Below are 20553 nucleotides of genomic sequence, written 5' to 3' on the forward strand. Positions count from 1 at the left end.
AAAGTTGATGTTGAATATGAATGGCTCCCCCTAAAATGTACAGGTTGTATGACCTTGGGACACACTACGAAGGATTGTTCTCTGAATAAATCCAACAAACATACTAAGCCACCGGTAGCTGTGTACGTTCCAAAAGAAGCGCTCCCCGATAGCCACCGACCACTGTTTGGGAAAAGGGTAGAAGATCACAAGGTCCGGATTGTGAGGTTGTTGAGGTATCGAGACCCAAGACGAGCAATGTCCCTGCCGAACGCAATGTCTACAATCATAACAATAGGGGTAAGGCAGTGGTCACCTATAATGCCTTTGATGCTTTACGTTTACTTGAGGACACAGATGAGCCTGCTAGGGGTCCTAATACATGCAACCCCGTTAGTAGTGATCCATGTTGAATGCCGTTGTATAGAATGTCGTGGGCTGGATAAACAGGATCATCAACTTGCATTAAAGGACCTTGTCTCGGAATACATGTTACATTTTGTGGGCATTTTAGAAACTCGCGTTCGCATTAATAATGTTATGCATATACAGTCTTTTCTGTTACCTCAATGGAAATGGTTTGTCGATTATGCTTCTATTGGAAATCATATATGCCTTGCATGGGATAATAATTTTATTGATGTCCATGTACTTGATTTGAGAGAACAATTTATGCACTGTCGTGTGACTACCAGGGCTGTCAATGAATCTATTATGTTTACTATTATTTATGGTGCATCTGAGGTGGTTGACCGTCGAGCTCTTTGGAACCGTGGCTGGTGGGGGCAGATTTCAATGCAGTCTGAGATCTTAATGAGGTATGTGGCATTTCTGGAGATATAAGGATGGACATGGAAGAATTTAGTGCTGGTATACAGGAGGCTGGATTGATGCCATTGCCTATGCAAGGTGAATGGTACACATGGCATAATCGCAGTTCGAGCCCGTGGAGTTTATGGGAGCGGTTGGATCGGCTTCTCATTAATGATAGATGGTGCGCAGTTTCCTACTTCATCTTAGTACAGCCTTGCGCCACGAATTTCTGATCACTCTCTGTTATCTTATATGGGGATATACAGCGGCAATTCAGAGGTATGTTTCGCTTTGATAACTACCTAACCCTTTCGCCTGATTTCATCCCCAGTGTGCAGAATATTTGACAACATGAGGTGGTCGGCTTGCCTATGTTTGCGATCACACGTAAACTTAAGGCCCTGAAACCTGTATTCCGACAGCAGAGGAGGAATAAGGGGATTTGACGCTCAATGTCCAATTGGCCAAAGAATTTCTTGAAGAACCGCAAAACCTGTTGAGCTCTGACAGACATAATGAGCTCTACTTGTGCTTGGAACATTGTTGTTGCCTAATGTATGCCAAAGTGGCGAAACTTGAACTAATTATGTTGCAGTAGAGAGCCAAGATGCAGAGGATGAAGGGAGGTGACCGATGCTCCCGGGTTTTCTTCCGCAAGATTGCTCAGAGATGGGTGGCAAGGAGAATCTTACAAATTAATAATGAGCAGGATACTGTCCACACAGAGCCAGGGGAGATTATCCATGAGTTTGTCTCAACTATCAGAACCTTTTAGGCGGTACCAGACAATGAGTATTGGTGGATATTAGATATATTAGACCGTGGACGAGACATGTACTTACAGATGATGAGACTTGCCAATTACTACTGCCATTCACTCCGGGTGACGTGAAGCAAGCAGTGTTTGATATTGCCGAGGATAAGGCATGGGAACGAGTGGCTATGCAAAAGTAGCGTGGCAGGAGGTATGTAAGCCAAAGGAGGAGGGTGGACTAAGGCTTAAAGATATTGCACTCTTAATCGTGTCCTAATATGAAAAAAAATATGTGACGTCATTCGGTGTGACAGGACTTCTATCTGGATAGAGTGGCTTTACCACGGGAGGTTACGGGATACCTCCGCTTGGACTGTTAGTGATCGTGGGGGATCGTGGGGTTGGAGGAAGATGCTAAGACTACACAGTGTGCTTCGACCTATGGCAGACTATCAGATTGGTGATGGATGGAGCTTCTATCTTTGAAAGGACCCATGGCACCACCTCGGCCCCCTCATTGATAGCTTTCCACATAGACTAGATCTTCTTGAGCTACTGGGCGAAACGAAGCTTAGCAGTGTTAGTAGGGTGGGGCAATGACACTGGCCCATCATCATTGACAATGAGTGCTTAGAGATTATAGAGGCACTGCCATCGATCCTTAGAGGGAATGATCGTATCACATGGCGTTTTGAGAAGGGCAGACCCACACAGCACAAGCCTTTTACAGATTATGGAAGTCGTCGGGGACGAAAATAGCTTGGGCCGCACTACTTTCGAGCTCTTTGAAGATTTCTCGCCATTTGTTTATCTTGTGGATGGCAATCCTTGGCAAACAGTCCACGACGGATAAACTTTAGCTTTCCCATCTTGGTAACTGTGTGTTATGTAACGAGGGGGTGACGAAGACACACACTCACCTGTTCTTTCGGTGTTGCTTTAGCAGGAGATGCCGTACAGAGGTACGAAGATTGGTTCGATTTATATAGCCTAACCGGGATTGGGGAACAGACATTGAGTGGGCTTCACAAAAATAGAGAGGTAAGCATATCATCAACATAGCCTTTCGAGCTTTACTTGGTCATATGTTTACCACATTTGGAGGAAAAGGAACATCCGGCGATTTGAGCATGTAGAGAGGACGCCTGTCACATTAGCTATCTTGATCGTGGATGATGTCAGACAGATGATTCTTAGCATTAATATTGCCAGTTCTGTTAGTACAAGTGCTTTATCTAGATTATGGCGTATCCCTTGGACAGCCGAGGGAGAAACCAACTGATGAACACCTTGTTGTACAACTATTTTACTTAATAAAAATTACATTTACCCAAAAAAAAAAAATATAAAGTGAATGAAGGATAAAATGTGACAATAAATATTGGTACGATCAATTGATTTTCTTATATAATAACTCGCCGTCATTGCATGTTGTCCCTGCGCCATATAATTAATAACATTTTACATTTTAAACTATATTATGAATAAGAAAAAATATATTAAATCAATACATTATATTTCTTTAAAGAAAAATGGAATAAAGAAAGAAAGCAATAAAGGAAAAAAGAAAATCAGCTTAGGGGTATATTTGGTCTAACAATAAAATTGATGTTGCGGCATCTTAACCGCCGTTTGTGAAAGAAAAATGCCTTTTTTTTTTTATATATATATATAGATATATGAAATTAATAATTGCAATTATATTCATGCCAACTGAGGGCAGTGGGCTAGTTTACTAGTCACAAACCCAACCCAATTAATATTCTGGGATGTTGAAATGGGTCGAGCCTAAAACATAATGGTTGAAATCCAAAACAGTTGCCCAGCCCAATTCAGCAATTTCTCTAAAACATCTTGTTTCAATAGCCCAAAATGCAAACCTAAACCGACTTCTCGACAAACAAATACCGCTATCCCTTTCCTCTTTCTCATTTCAAATCATTATTCAACTCCTCCCTCTCTGTTTGCAGCCGGCGCAGGATCAACTATCGCCTGAATTCTACTGCTGGAGTCCTCATTCGGCATCACTCCTCAAGTCAATCAATTAATAGGATTTGTTAATCATCGTTCCACGAACACCGCACCTAAAACACAAGGTTGTTGCGAAGCTAACTCTCAATTATTTCCCGAGCTACTATCAATTCGATTTTGCAAAAAATGTACGCAAAAATATAGGTCATCTCTTGTGGTAGCTCTCTTTGTGTTGCTTCTATTATTGTGCGTAATGTTTCTTTTCTTTTTTTTTCCCTTTTCCTCTTTCTTTTTTCATTAGACTTCTTTAATTTTTCTGGTGGTTTGTTTTTTTATTTGTAATTTAGTGATATGTTTGGGTAAGTTTTCTATTGGGGATATAGGTAATAATTTTGTTATAATAGTTGGAGTGGGCTGTTGAGGATTAGTCGTTGCTTGATTATTTTAATGGTTGTGTGGTACAGATTAAAAGTGGAGACTCTAATAAGTTCTTTACTGAACTGATTGTTTAATAATACTTTTGGATTTTGTTGATACTTTAGTAATGGGAGTACAATGTTGTTCTGCCATTTTGTGTTGAAAGATGGAGCAAGAAAGTTATGCGAATGAATTGATGTAGATTGGTATCATACAATAGAACTGCTGATCACAAAAAAATGGCTTGTTTATCTCTATTAAGGTCCCATTTGATTCCTTGATTTGAATTTAATATTTATGCAACTGTTATTTTGGCCAGTTTAGATGTTATTATCTGCAGTTTTCATGTTGTATTTAGTTATAAATTATGCGAAGCAAAGATGTAATATCTTTGTCTTTTGCATAATATTCCCCTGAATTATTTGATTTGATTTGATTTTCAAATTATGTAGCTATGGCGCAAGACATGGGTAAGTTACTGCACCACAGACGGTTGGTAGCGTTTTATGCTGCAAATGTGGTATTTTAATGCAACCAAATACGGTGAACTTGTGTGACAAATGCCTACAGTCCGAGTTTTATTGAGTTTCAATATGCTCCATTCAAGTTTTAATATATTTCAATTTCAATTCATAATTCTTTATGATTAAATTTCCTTAATAATTATTAATTAATTTCTCAATTATGTATGAAATTATATGGACATCACATAAACACATTAAGAGGGAGTATTAAAATTAATGTGTTTTTTTAGTATTTTTCTAGATATTTAAAGAAACCTAAAATTATCCTAGATAATTTTCAGAAATGTTCTAGATAGTTCATGGTTTGTTGAGCAAGCCATTAATTACAGTTACAAATGTATGATCAAGAACTGTCCACTATCTATTACAAATAGGCTTGTAGGAAGATGAAATGTGTAGAGAAAAACTATGCAATAAACTACTAACTATCCTCTCCAAGCTTTCTAGCTTTCTTGCTCCTCTTTTATTGGTCTATCCAACACCTTCCAGTCTAGCCTTGTTCTTCATATTTCTAAATAATCAACTTGATATTCTTTCAATCACCAATCCCTTTTTTAAAATAAAACTATTTGTTGGTGCACACGGTTTTTGTGAGCATATAGAAAATTATAGTGTGAGATAGAGAAAAAAAAATTATGAAAAACTCAAACGTAGTGAAGTGATGGAAAAGAAAGAAATATGTAGAAAAAAAAGAAATGTGGGGTAAAGTAAGAGAGACAAAATAAATTATAATTATGAGTTTATTAGAAATATAGAAGATTGTAAGAAAAAATAAATATGGAGAATGTGCGAGAGAAAAAGTTAATTGTAATATGGTTCATTAAAATTGTGGAAGTTTGTGAGGATAAAAACTATGGAGAAAATGAGAGAGAAAAATAGAGTGGTGGGTTGAGTCGAAAAAAATTATAATCATAAAATAATTAAAAAGTATTAAAATTATTATTATGAGCAATTTTGTTTGAAAGACTAAAGTTAATGAAAAGGCTAAAATGGGACAATAAAAGTTGGTATGATCAATGTGTTTTGTTTCATAATAACTAGCCACTGTGGCGCACCGTCCCTGCGTGTATATAATAAATAATATTTTATATTTAAACTATATTACGAATAAGAAAAATATATATAAACCAACATATTATATTTCTAAAAGAAAAAAGAAAGAAAGAAAAAAAGCACTCGGATGAGGGATACTTCCATGCTCGATGTCACGCAGCATTTACCCCCGATTAGCGGTGTTTGAGATTCTATTTTCCTTGATGGCGGTTCTTATGCTAATAAAATAGTTTATGATATTTTTGGGCATTTAGGCCCAAAGGTAGGATGGTCTTTATTACTTATGGGCCTTTCAAGATTCCCCGAAACACCGTTCTACTATGATTAGCATTGCACGAGAGACTCTCCACCATGGATCGACCGTGGCTTCAGCACCTCCATGGTGAGTGCGTATTATGTTCCAGTGGCACCCTTGAGACTTACCAACACCTATTCTTTTGTTGCCCTTATACTAGACAGTGTGTTCGACTGTTGCAACGTGAGGTCCGCTTCTCTTGGACCACTAGAGGATGAACCATTGACGTATTGATTGCTGCATGGAGATGGATGGGGAAGCATGTTATCAATGCTGCTTATCGCAATCTTTTGGTATCCCTTGTGTATCACATTTGGAAAGAATAGAATCGGCGGAGATATTAACAGTTGGATCGTGATGCATTATCCCTTGCTCGGATTATTCTTAGTGAGATTAGACTCCTTATACTGAGTGCTGAACTACCTCATAGTATTAGTACTATTACTTTATATAGAGTATGGTGGATACCATGACATACTAAGATCGCCATTTGCTTTATACACTCTGTACCTTTGCTTTACTTTAATGAAATTTACCTTTACCAAAAAAAAAAAACAAAAGAAAGCAACAAAGAAAAAAAGAAAATCAACTTAGGGGTATAATTGATAATACAATAAAATTGGTATTGCGAGGCCTTAATGCCGTTTGTGTGAGAAAAATATTTTTTCTTTTTATATAGTATAGATATACAAAATTAAACAATTGCAATTACATTCATGCCAACTGTGGGCTGTGGGCTAGTTTACTAGTCACAGGCCCAACCTAATTAATATTCTAGAAAGTTGAAACGGGCCGAACCCAAAACAAAATGGTTGAAGCCCAATACTGTTGTCTAGCCCAATTCAACCACTGCCCTAAAAGTCTTGTTTCAACAGCCTAACAAAGCAAATCTAAAGTGACTTCTCAACAAACAAATACTGCGTCTCCTTCCTGTTTTCTCATTTCACCTCCTATCTCTCTATCTGCAGCCGTCACGCGATCAACCGCCTCCTGAGTTCTACCGCCAGAGTCTTCGTTCGTCATCACTCCTCAAGTGAGTCAATTAATAGGATTTGTTAATCGCTGTTGCACGAACACCGCCGCTAAAACCAAGGTCGCCGCGAAGCCAACTCTCTGTAATTTCCCTAGCTACCATCAATCGAATTTCTACCAAAAAGGCTCACTAAAAGGTAGGTATTCTCTTGTAGTAGCTCTCTTTCTTGTGCTTCTATTCTCTATTACGTGGTTTTGTGCGTAATGCTTATTTTTTTTTCCTTTTTTTTCTTTTTGCAATCGACTTCTTTTATTTAGTGTTTCTTTTATTTGTAATTTAGTGATATGTTTAGGTATGTTTTCTGCTACGGATATAGGTAATAGTTTTGTTATAATAGATGGAGTCGGCTGCTGAGGATTAATCGTTGCTTGATTTTTCTAATGGTTGTGTCGTATAAATCAAAGGTGGAGACTCGAACAAGTTTCTTACTGAACTGATTGTTTAATAATTCATTTGAATTTTGCTGATACTTTTAGTAATGAGAGTACCATGTTTTTATGCTATTTTGTGTTAAAAGATAGAACAAGTAAAGTTATGTGACTGAACTGATGTAAATTGGTATAATACAACAGAATTGTTGATGACAATAAAATGGGCTTGTTTAACTCTATTAAGGTCCCATTTGAGTCCTTGATTTGACCATAATCCTAATGCAACTGTACATGTTATTATCTGCAGTTTTCATGTGATACTTAGCTATGAGAGTTTTTTGTAATAAATTATGCGATGCAAAGATGTTATATATTTGTCTTTTACATAATATCCCCCTCAATTATTTTGTTCTGTTTTTTTCCAAATTATGTAGCTATGGCGCAAGACACGGATACATTTACTGTGCCAACAGATGATTGGCAGTGTTTTATACTGCAAATGTGGTACTTTATTACAAAACATGTGTGCCAAATGCCTGTGGTCTGAGTTTTAGAGTTTCAATTTGCTCCACTGAAGTTTTAATATATTTCAATTTTAATTTATAAATCTTTATGATTAAATTTTCTTAAAAATTATTAATTAATGTCTTAATTATGTATGAAATTATGTAGACGTCACATAAACACATTAAGAGGGAGTATTAAAATTGTTGTGTTTTTTAGTAAGATTTTAGATATTTAAAGAAACCTAAAAATAACGTCAACAACTTTGACAAATCTTTTGGATGTTCATGGTTTGTTGAGTAAGCCATTAATTACAATCACAAATATATAATCAAGAACCTTCCACCATCTAGTACAAATATGCTTGTAGGGAAGATGAAATGTGTAGAGAAAACTATGCAATAAACTACTAACTACCCTTCTTCAAGCTTTCCAGCTTTCTTGCTCCTCTTTTGTTGATCTAGTCAACACATTCCAATTTAGCATTGTTCTTCATATTTCTAAGTAATTAACTTAATATACTTTCAATCACTTGGAACACATATTAGATATTGATTAATAATTCTAATTGGAATGGTTATATATTAATTTGGAATGATTTGTCCAATTTAGGAACACTTTTTCGGGCAGTCGTTGGAACATGATTCGGAATGAGTATTTATTAAATTTGTAATACTTTTTTTAGCATTGCTAAACCCATTCATAAGTTTTGAATTTTACAATTTTATATAAATTATTAATATATTTAATAAGTTTGAATAAATAAATAGATTTATACATTTTAATAAATTTACAGTTAATTTGATGAAATTTGAATTAATTTTATCTATAAATTTGATTAATTGAATAAATATAAAATGATGGAATTTAATCTTCATTATGAAATAATTAATAATTAAAAAATATTATATCAATATGAAAAATTATGTAATTACAAAAATGAAAACAAAAATATAAAATCTAATCTAAATGGTCATCATCAACGTCGTCCTAATTCTCAGCCTGGGGATTCGTCAGAGGCCGGGCTATAGTGGACGAGGAGGCCTGCATCATGTCCATCATGTCAGCCATCATCATCTCGAGATGGCCGATGCAGTCCTCCATGACTGGATCTGGTGGTAGCGATGGTGATGGTGATGTGAATGTGCGGCTAGACACATGGGCCTCAGAACCAAAGACGAATACTCGACCCTTGTTCTTACCTCTGACTGCAGCCAACCACATCTGCTGCTCCATCATTGCCACCGAAGCCTCGGACTCGACGGGAGCATCGAGGTCGTCGGCTGTGGGCTGTGGTTGATGATCCTCCAGCATCTTCTGGAACGTCTCCTGTAAAACAAAAAAAAATATTAGTACTTTATTAAATAAAGAATTATTTATTAAAGGAATAATATTAAATATTTAGCTACTTTTCGTGACCTCCACCACCATCGGCCCGCTCCAGTCGTCGTCTTCTTTCTTCTTGTAGCACCGCTCAAATAATTCCATCTACTTGGGCGGCCTACAAAGCTCTGTCTCCTGTATAAGAAAAAAGTAGTTAACTAATTAGCATCATAATTAAAAATAATAATTTAATACATAAATAATTTTTATTTACTTATCAACTTCTTCTTGTGCATGTTGACTGAGGAAGACTCCCTCGGTACACAGTCGAGGACGCCGTGGGGTTCACCTTATTCTTGGAGGACTCCTACTGGAAGTCCTTGCTGGCCCAGTACGTCTGGAGCTGGAGCCAGACCTTGTTGGCCAGCCATAGTGGCTTGACCAGGCTAGACCAGACGACGGAGAAGGTCTTCCGGATGTACTTCCCAGCCGATATGTGGAAGACCCAAAACGTGGACTCATCGTCACAGTCCCACCAGTAGGTCATCTGTAGTAATAAAATTTTTTAAAACACTAGTTAAATAAATTAAACAATTAGATTTTATATTAGATAAAAAAAATTTATTTAAAACTAATTACCTTCATGATGTCAAACCAGAAATGTTGGTGCTCCGGCACTTGCTTCAGACACAACCACAGGTGGGGAAAATGTTCCCGCACGACCGCATTGATGCGCTCGTGGAACTGTATGTCAGATCTTAATTTAGTTTGATATTAAATAATTAATTAACATTTTCAAAATAAAATTATTCATAATAGAAAAATTATTTAACAAACTTGCCTCGTGTCATCGAGGCTAATGTACTAGTGCGCTGATGGTAGGTGGATTAATGATGGTGGTGGAGCAGCCGCTGGTGTGGCAGGCTGCTGTTCACCTGTAGCTGTACATGCAGCACCAGATATACCAGCATCATCTGGAGTCTGCGGGACAGGGGACAGTGCGAGCGTATCAGGGGTGTAGGTGGTCGAGGGGATGCTTCCTCGACATGAGAAGCATCTAATGGTACTGGTGGCAGTACAGGGCCACAACCGCGGCCACGACCACGACCACGACCACGCGATAGAGGCGGTGTACCAATAGACATTATCTACAAAAATTATATAAAAGTATTAGTTTAAAGCTCGTTGGATTATAGAGATTAATATGTTAATAAAAAAGAATATACTAATTTTTTTGATTATTATGTAAAAATATTAATATTGAAGAAATTGGACCAGATTAATTTTGAGATTATTTACATTATTATGTAAAAATATTAGTATGTATTGGGAATATTATTCTAATTTATTTGCCTAATATGTATTGAATCCAATTAAATACATAAGCCCTTATTGTCATCATTAAGATCCAACTTATTAAATAACAAGGTAATATAATAACTTGTGGAATTAATTTCAAATTAATTCTTTGTCCTTTTCCGGTGATTTGTGTGTGACTCTTTAAGTTCACCTTTCACCTAGACTCGCTAGTGTCTAAAACTATTATTAGTTATATCTAATTTAATTAATAATGCTTGATTAACTTTTAATCAAGAAAGCCCGTCACTATGGGTGGCCGTCTAGCAATGGTCCATGGCACTAGAGACCAGGTGAATGTCCGTGTGAACATTTAGGCTCTCGAGTCCATATAAATACGGTCCTTCTATCTACCGTATCCTGGCCTTAGTTTAGGGCATGGGATTAGGTATCGATTCCCATCTAAACTAGGCTTCTATGCTTTAATACTTGAGACTGCTCTACGCTTAATTGATTGACATAGGAACCTCCTTACCTATTCGATAAACCACTATGGCCACAGGTTCATAAGGTGTAAGCCCGTCTTCAAGTACATAGGAGACAATTCTACCAGATATTAATAGGGGATGGATCCTCTTCTTGGAACTCACCATCCTCGATACATACTCCGATTGCACTCGACGAGGTTTATGATGATCATGTCTGCAACACAATCACCTCGCGCACATATCCAAGATATAGTCATCGTATGCACGTGACTGTTGTGGTTCCTTAAGTGTGAGGACTACTCCTGTAGTATTGGAACCGGGGATTCAAGTCAGACCGACCAAGCCTCCAATGCTTCCTTATGATGATCCCTGTGAGTTAGTTCAGTTGATTCGGGCACCTAGTCGATCGACCTACTAAGACATAAACACCCCATGTTTATCACCGATGAAACACGGTACTCACTAATTGAATGCGACTCTTAGTGCAAGTCTCGATAGGACTCTCAATGCCCAATCTCAAGGTTCTCGACCTGGAACGTTTCAGACCTAACCGTTTGGAAATTGGTTTCATAACCACCATCCAATACCCGACCTAACTGCATGGTTGCCAATTGGTCTGTGAGCTTTGTTGTGTTGTTCAAATAGATGCAAACATACAATATGAGCACAACAAAAGAATACTCATTTTATTCACTTAAAATAATATTACATAATATCGATTAATTGTCATAGTAGAATACATCCAGACCAATCTAATTGGCTTTTTGGTCATCTATCCTAACACCAGCTCCCCCCCATAAGTCTCGGGTTCGGGCTTTGTGCCGCGCCATTCGTAGGGAAGCGGATAAAAAAAAAATTATCTGTCCAAGGGCTTACATTAGATTTGAGCTTATCTAAAAATCTACAGTTTGACTTAGCAGTAAAATAGAAGAAACACGGATCCCCGGACATCTTCGAGGTCATAAACTTATCAAGGGACTAGAAGTTATCAAAACTAGGCTCGTGATGACGATAACGCATAACTAATATAAACATGAGTATATGAAGAGTGGAATTGGGGGCTAGCTGCATAGGGCATATGTCTAAGCGACCTAATATTTTGGATGTGGGTTGAGCAAGGGGAAAAACGAAGACCTGATTCGAGGTGAACAGTAGATATTGTGCAAAAGCCCTTAGGAGGTCGATGCATTCTATCAGAAGAATGAGGAAGAATTATCTCAAATTCATTGGGAATATAACACTTTTCCCTAATCGCTCTGGGAGAAATGTATGGAGATCTAACGACTCCAACCCAAAGGTTCCTAGACATCATGACTTCATACTGCTCTAAGTTTTTATCACTCGGATCTACTATTTTTAAGTCAGTTTCTACCCTAGTTAGAGGAGCGGCTGAAGGACCTGCCTTAATCGGAGGAACAACGCAAGGACCTACTCCATGAGGAATTGGTTGGGGCGAACTTGCGGTCGACCCCGAAGAATTGGATTTGGGGCTAGATTCCGAACTCGAACCAGTATTTGAACACATAATGAAAAAGAATTAAGGGAAGGAGATTTGAAAGATACCTAGAGAACGAGTCTCTTAAAGCTCAACAGATCGCACCTAGGCAAGCAGCTCGCATGAAGGGGGCATGGAACAAGTCAATAGGTCAGCATATATATAGGCGATGGAAGGTGGAAAGGCACGCTAAAATGGATGGTGGGATGCGAAGGACTATAAACAGATCCAGGGGTTCAGAATGAGCGATTGATTAAATTCTTTTAATGGGTTTAACACACTAAGAACAATTGAGAGAGTAATGACGGGGATTTAAGTAATTATTAATGAAAATGACATACATACACCCTAGAGTAGATATTTATTAATAGGTTCTACCCGCGGGATCTGCGAACCATGATTCTAGGTCGGGTTGCGGAGCCGACCCAGATACTTAGGATGTTTACCTGCACATCCGAGTCTGGTCCCAAAACTTGACCTGTATCCACGATTTGGCTCCAAGATCCATTACGAGGGACCATTGATTGTTTTAACACCTTATGAATCAAGATCAGGACACGTGGTGCAATGTGAATGAACCACTCCAAGCATGCAAGTGGATCCATTCAGATATTATATAAATACCCCATATACAGTTCATTTATGGTAAGATATTAATTACACTGAATACCATACTAGTTTGCTTGAGATTGAATTTAGCTCGCTTATTCTATCTTGAATTCCTTTACTGACTTAAGAGTCAGAGGGTTTTAGCTGAGGATGTTCCAACAAGACTAATGATCTGCTCTCTTTTCTCAGGTACCAAACTTTTTGGAGGACACGAGGTAGCCGATGACCTGCAATCCGGATCAAGGGGAGTGCCACTTTCACGGATTGCAACGCATTCTTGGGCATCGCGGACAGCGGCTGCGAGTTGTGGAATTTGAAACCACTGGATGTGGCGCCGTGACTATACAAACCAAACATGTCTCATGGGCGACATCTATCTAGACAACATCAGGTGACTGGCGGAGCCGTGCGCTTGCCGGAGGGGTTTTGTTAGGTGGACCACATAGAAACGGGATGGAGTGATATCTGACTCGGATTTAGGGGTAAGGTTTGTTTTAGACAATAAGTACAAAAGAAAGGATAAAGGCCCAATATCAACTAAAACACACCAAGTTAAGCTGGGTCAAATCTATCAAAATATTTATTATGTTTCGGACTATCTCCATGAAAATGAAAACAAGCACAACGATAATTTTCTGTGTTTCATGCAAGCACATGTCTAGCCAAACATAAACAAATTCACAAATACCTGTCACCCCTTCAATTAGTATATTCATCAAAACTGTACACAATAACAATATTATTGTTGCCACTTCAATGGTCCTTATGCCTCTATAATACTGGCAAAATACAAAGGTATTCTGCTGTTATTTTTGTATTTTTTCCTCAAATTGAATTTTTTATTTCAAATTTTATATATTATATTTGGGTAAAAAGCAATTTACCTTATTATATTATGAAAAAAGATAAAAAAATATCTCCCTATGATAAATAAATTAGCAAAAATCTCACCTATGAAAAAATTAAATAGGGAAAATACCCTTGTGGGGTAGGATTTGGGGTACACAATTCCATTTTCAGGTATTTTTATTTTTTAATTAGATAATCATATTTATTACCCTTTATTATGGACCGTCGACTCTTAACTAGTTAAAATCAATGATGAAGATTCTATTTCTTTTATTTATACATATATATATATATATTAATAAAGATAGCCAAAAATTATGAAATACTTAATATTTAATATAAAATAATTGAAAATTACAAAAGAAAATAAGAATTATAATTCAAATTACATTTAAAATGTAAAAGGAAAAAGATAAGAAAAAAATAACCTTGTACCTTTCTCCCTTCACCCAAGGCAGCCCCCCTTCCCTAGTCCTCAGTTGCCACCACCGTTGTCTTCTTCAGCCTTCGCTGCCACTGCCATCTTCCCCCCTCTCTGTCGCAGCCCTTGTTGTGAATATTGAATGGAATCCTGGTTGATTGAGGCTGGTTGATCATAGTGGCAGCAGACTAGCAACAGAGGAAAAATCATCCGTGGAAGAAGACGCGTTTTAACGTTTTCTTGTTTTCTTTGTAATTGTAATTCCTGACTTTATAAGTTGTTGACGGGGCATGACGTGTATGCCACCTAGTGCTGGTGTGGACTAGTGGTTTGGGTAAGTGGTTAGTTGAGTTTCTGTTCATCGTCTTCTCCCTTGTATTTAATAGAAACTGTACATTTTTTCTTTGGAATGAAATCTTGATTTCTTCACTTGAGAATAACGTTCTCCTTCATTGAATTCTACGTTCAAATCACTCAATTTCTGAACAACCTTGCCTCCCCCTCTCTCCTCCCCTTTTCCCTTCCACCGCCTCCTCCTCCCCCTTCCCTCTCAGCCCCCCTCCCCCTTCTGCTCCCCCCAGCTCATAGCTCCTAGCCTCCCACTCAGCTGTCGTCTCTTCCCATCGCCTCCCCCTCCTCCTCTGCCCCTTCTCTCTCTTTCTATATATATTAGATATATATCTTTTAATTGTATATATATATATATTACATATATATAATTTTAACTATATACATATATACTATATATACAATTTTAAATTTAAGGCGTTGATTCAGATTAAATACAATCTGAGCCACTCATTTTGATTAAATAAAATATAAATCATAGTCTCGTTAAATAAAATCTAAACTGTTCGATTTTAGTTTGACAAATTTGGCCCTTTGATTTGTATTACTTAAATATAAACCGATGATTCATATAAAATAATAACTAACGGTGGGTAAACAAGGATATTTTTGTCATTATACATATACAAAACAAAAAATCCACATATGATTGGCGCGTGTACCACAACTCCAGTCCAAGGGGGTATTTTGCCTATTCATTTTTCCAAAGAGGGTTCTTTTGCTAATTTATTTATTGCAAGGGGGTCTTTTTGATCTTTTTTGACAACACATGGGAATGAATTGTTTTTTACACTATTATATCTTATACCTCGTTTAATATATTAGTGAGTGCGACCCATTCTATGTACGTGCATAATTATTATAAAATATTTAAAATAAAATATTTTTAAAAATTATATTATTTAATTTTATTAGAGTTAAAAATTATCTAAAATATACAATATAATATATATTTAAAATATAAATGAATGAGAGAAAAAAAATTATCAAAAGGTAGTTATGAAAAATCATGATGTATGGAAAAGTTAAAAACATTTATTCAGTATAAAAAAAAATAAAAAAGTAACACATCAATAAATTGAAAATACCGGTAGGATGCTCTTCAATTATATATACTGTAGATGCACACTACGTCTCATTTTTCTTGATATACAATAAATAACATAATTTTTACATATTAAATAAAATAAAAAATAAAATATAATCTGAAAATAGAAAATTCAAATTCTATGGACCTGCATCATATATCATGGGGTTATAAGAGGAAACTACCCAAGTTATTGCGGGATATAGCAAGATATATCAACAGTTGAATTTCTTTCTGATGAGGAAATCTCTGATGGGAAGGGGCATATGGTGCAAGATTGCCATTACTCCGGACAGATGGCCTAAGGAAAGCCAAGCAGGTGGATTCTGCTTCAGCACTGCGTCGACCGTCTTCTTCGCAAACTCTTCTGCAGGCGTTGATTTAATGTTCTGGGAAAGCATTGCTCTTGCTCGAATTGCTTCTTCAAACTTCTTGTACAACTTCGATTCTGGCAGCCTATTGTATGTTGCTATGGAAGAGTTTCCTATGTTGGACTTCACAGCACCAGGTACAACATTGATCACATCGATCCCAAAGGGTCGTAGTTCCAGTCTGCACAAATATGTACTGATTCTCAGTTGTCTTAATGTCCTCTTGGACAATATGTTTTGCTAACTTTTATGATCATATTTTCAACATAATTCGTTTAATTCTTACTATAGTCCATCAAATAGGATTTAAATGTGCAGCACATATGATTCTTTATTTTCCTAAACTCATAATTAAGTAACAAAGAATGAGAGTTTTTGTGCTAGATCTACAGAGAAAGCAGAACACAGTAGTAGTTTAGTATTTGGGCTCTTATAGTTAGCAAGTATGGGAAAAATAGGTAGTACACGGGCGAAAATATGAAAAGAGTTGCAAAATGCAATAGTGATGACCACAACAAGGCAGAATGGGTTCAATGCTTCTTTTTTGAAATATTGAAACAAAAAGATCGATCTGACTCGCATGTAAACCAACTATGTTGGGAAGTGGATGGGTAGTGGCTGGTTTGAAGGCGGGTGGGTAGGGGTTGGTTTTTTTATTTTTATTTTTAAATAAAAATGTAGATATTATTAAAACTATTATATATTATATATAAAATAGTATATTTATTCTTTTTATAAATATTTGTATATATTTTAAATTAGATATTTAATATATTATACAAAAATAATTTTTTTGGAGAAAAAACTATGCACACTCGCAATAGGAGCGAGTGTATTACAGACGCCCTCCTAAGAGGATAAATTGCTTTAACTAAGAGGATAATTTATTTTAGTTTTAAAAACACAGAGAGACAATTTGATATATTTTTTTTCATAGGATGTTATTTTGCACATTACCCAAATCACATCGGGTCAAAGATATCTTTATACTTGCCCAATTCTCCATCAAATATTATAAGGTTTTACGAACTTTAAATGGGGTAATTGCTAATTGAGATGTATATTAATTGAGGCAAACCTCATGAGATGTAGATATGATTGACCCTATGAAAAATTATAGGATAAATGGAGGTTAATATCACTGTTACTCAGCTGCTGAAGGATGGCTTGACTCATTGTCATAATAAGAAGAAACGTAATAAAACGAAGTTGCGCTTCTATTAGTTGCTCGCGACTTTATTAGTTGTGTATTGTATTAGAAATTGTTCTGTTCTTAAAAGCGCACACACGCCTTTATTAGTTAAAAGGCGAGTTAGTTTTAGTTAGTTGAGAATAGTAACTCTATATATATTTGTGTACGCCTTCTTCTTCAAACAGAACAAGAAGAACAAAGAAGAAACTTGGGCTTTTGAATGAAACTTCTTTTCTTGCTGATTTAATTCTCCTTTTATTTTCTTAACGAATTTCTCCATAGTTTCCGTTGCCAATTTTACATGGTATCAGAGCCATCATTGATGGTCTCTAATTCCTTTCGCTTTGAAACCAAGAAAATCAAGGTCACTGCCTTGTCAATTTCAAGAATCAGAAAAGGCTTCAAGAATGGTTGATGATGCAGAAGCACTCAAATTACAACCCAGTGACAATCCAGGGTTGAGCTTAGTCACTACACTTCTAGATGGAACCAATTTTCTATCCTGGAGCAGATTAATAAAATTGGCTCTAAGAGCCAAGATGAAATTGAGTTTCATCAGTGAAGATACAAAGAAACCTGAAGAAAATACGAAAGAAATGGAGCAGTGGGACAGAACAGATTCCATGGTGACTTCATGGATTCTGAACTCAATCTTACGAGACATAGTTGAGAGTTTTATGTGTACTAACACATCAAGAGAGTTGTGGATCTTGAAAGCAGATTTGGACAGAGTCATGGTCCATTGGAATATCGATTGAAGAAAGAACTTGGTGTGTCACAAGGATCTTTAACAGTTTCTGCCTACTTTTCAAAATTAAAGAAACTGTGAGATAAGTTAGCTTGCATAACCCACACTCCAAAATGTACCTGTGGGGCGGCAAAAGAAACTGCAGACATCAAAAACCATTATCAAACCATTCAATTCCTTATGGAATTGAATGAAATACATTACCACGAGAGGAATCAAATCCTCATGATGGGTCCAATGCCTGGTGTTAGTAGAGCTTATGCAATGATTCTCAGAGTTGAAAAACAAAAAGAAGAGCAGCGAAATACGTCCCAGAATATGGCAATGCAGGTGTATAAAAAGCCAGAATTTCAGAAAAAATTCCAAAGAAAGAAAAATTTTCCAGACAAGAGACTGCAGATATGTAAGGAATGTGGGAAGTTAGGGCATCTCAAGGAAGCATGCTTTGAGATACATGGATACCCTGACTGGTACAAGACGCTTATGGAACTGAAAAAAGGCACTACACTTACAACAAATAAAGTAGCTGCAGCCATTGACATGAAAATTACTGGAACTGGTGCTGTGGATGGAAAAGCCAAAACTGAGATGTTGAGAACCGAATTTCACAAGTTTCTTGGAGGATTAAAGCCCCAAACATTGACAATAACAGATGAAGACAGATATGATTTCTTTGGTAAAACTGCAGAACCTGATTCTTTTAATACCAGAAATTCTAATACTTGGATTATTGATAGTGGTTCCACATCTCATATGAGAATGATGAATTAATGTTTACTAATAAAAGAACCAATCTGTCTAATATCTTTATACACTTGGCTGATGGAACTAGACATAAGGTTGAAAAATCAGGAGACATTAGACTTAACAGCAAAATTACCTTAAAAGATACACTATATGTCCCTCATTTACAATTCAACTTACTTTCTGTCAGCAAATTATGTGGTAGCCTTCTTATTAAGATTAAATTTCTTGAATCTTGTTGTGTTATGCAGGATCACAAGACTAAAGAAATCATTTCAGTGGCCTGCTTAGTAGGGAAACTTTACGTCTTGAACTCACAGTCATTAAACAGAAAAATCATAGTAGAAACCATCCACAGTCATAGTGAACTTGATCTTCATACTTCTCATACTGGATTAGTAGGGAAACTTTACGTCTTGCATACTGGATTACCAAAACTTGATAAGAATCATGATTTCACATCTGAAATATGCCCACAAGCTAAACAATAGAGATTACCCTTTTCTATCAGTACTTTTATCCCCAAACATTGTTTTGAGCTTCTACATGTTGACCTATAGGGTCCTTACAATGAGTATTCCATATCTAAATGCACTTATATGCTCACTATAGTAGATGATTACTCTAGATGTACCTGGACTTATCTCATGCAACAGAAATCTCAAAAACCTTTCACAAGATGATCTTGACACAATTCAGCATTAGAATTAAGAACATTAGGAGTGATAATGACCCTGAATTCATGGGGGAACAATGTCAAACTTCTTTAAAAATGAGGGGATTATCCACTAAACTACATGCACATACACCCCACAACAAAATGCCATTGTGGAAAAAAAGCATAAACATCTCTTGCAAGTAGCTAGGTGCTTAATGTTTCAAGCTAACCTACTTAAAATGTTTTTGGCTGAGGCCATTTTAACTTCTACTTTCTTGATAAATACAACACCAACTCCTATATTGAATTGGAAAACTCCTTATGAAATCTTATTTAATAAGCCTGCAGATTATTCTTCTCTTAAAATCTTTAGTTGTATGTGTTTTGCCACCAACAATATGCCTCACAAATTCAAATTTGACATAAGAGCCATGAAATGTGTCTTCTTAGGATATGCTCCTAATCAAAGGGGTGATAAAGTGTATGATATGACAAAAAGTTGCATGATGGTTTCTAGGGATGTCATCTTTCATGAGGATGTGTTCTCTTTTGCTAAAAAGTCTAATGATCGTATAACCTGTTCATTGCCAATGATTCTATCTGGTAATAACCTGGATGACACAGAGGTTGCTGAAGAACCAGAAAGAATAATAGATACTGAAGTTCATGATCATGTAGATGAGAATCAAGATAATACCACTATCCTTAGAAGATCTTCTAGACAAACATCTCAACCTATAAGGTTTCAAGACTAGATTTGCTCCCAGACAGAATCTGATTTAGACATGCCTTCTATCATTCATTCTACTCATATACACAAATGTCTACATACAGTTGCAGAAATCCCGTGGAACCTAGTAATTTTAATGAAGCTATCAAGAAATGGGAATGGGTAGATGCTATGACAAATGAAATAAAAGCACTAGAAGATAACAAAACTTGGGAAATAACCAGATTACCAGAGGATAAAAGAGCTATAGGATGCAAGTGGATTTATAAACTTAAGTTGAAACCAGATGGTACCATAGATATCTAAAGCTAGGCTAGTTGCCAAGGAATATAACCAAATAGAAGGTGTAGGCTACCTAGACAACTTTTCACCTGTTGCAAAGGCTGTTAGAATAAGAGTTTTACTTGCAATAGCAGCGAAGCATAACTAGTATTTACACCAATTAGACATTAATAATGCCTTCTTGCATGGTTTGTTGAA

At 36.5% G+C, this 20553-nt stretch overlaps 2 protein-coding genes across 3 annotated transcripts; both read right to left on the reverse strand.

Annotated features, from left to right (window-relative positions):
* LOC110012124 lies at nt 8691-9783 on the reverse strand. 2 transcript variants are annotated; one of them, XR_002287257.1, is made up of 4 exons: nt 9677-9783; nt 9312-9584; nt 9124-9232; nt 8691-9043 (listed from the first exon to the last, which is right to left on the reverse strand). XR_002287257.1 is itself a non-coding variant. In XM_020694541.1 (4 exons), the coding sequence occupies exons 3-4, from the start codon at nt 9200-9202 to the stop codon at nt 8705-8707; spliced, it is 408 nt and encodes a 135-aa protein (XP_020550200.1). In that variant the 5' UTR covers nt 9203-9232; nt 9312-9584; nt 9677-9783; the 3' UTR covers nt 8691-8704. The 2 variants fall into 2 exon arrangements, 1 of the variants encoding a protein (XP_020550200.1); XM_020694541.1 differs by having other exon boundaries at nt 9134-9232.
* Nucleotides 15846-17084, reverse strand: LOC105164528. The gene is made up of 2 exons (XM_011083178.1): nt 17080-17084; nt 15846-16182 (listed from the first exon to the last, which is right to left on the reverse strand). Exons 1-2 carry the CDS (start codon nt 17082-17084, stop codon nt 15846-15848), a joined length of 342 nt encoding a protein of 113 aa, XP_011081480.1.

The sequence above is a fragment of the Sesamum indicum genome, linkage group LG6 (genome assembly GCF_000512975.1).
Source record: "Sesamum indicum cultivar Zhongzhi No. 13 linkage group LG6, S_indicum_v1.0, whole genome shotgun sequence".
In the NCBI taxonomy this organism is placed as follows: Eukaryota; Viridiplantae; Streptophyta; class Magnoliopsida; order Lamiales; family Pedaliaceae; genus Sesamum; species Sesamum indicum.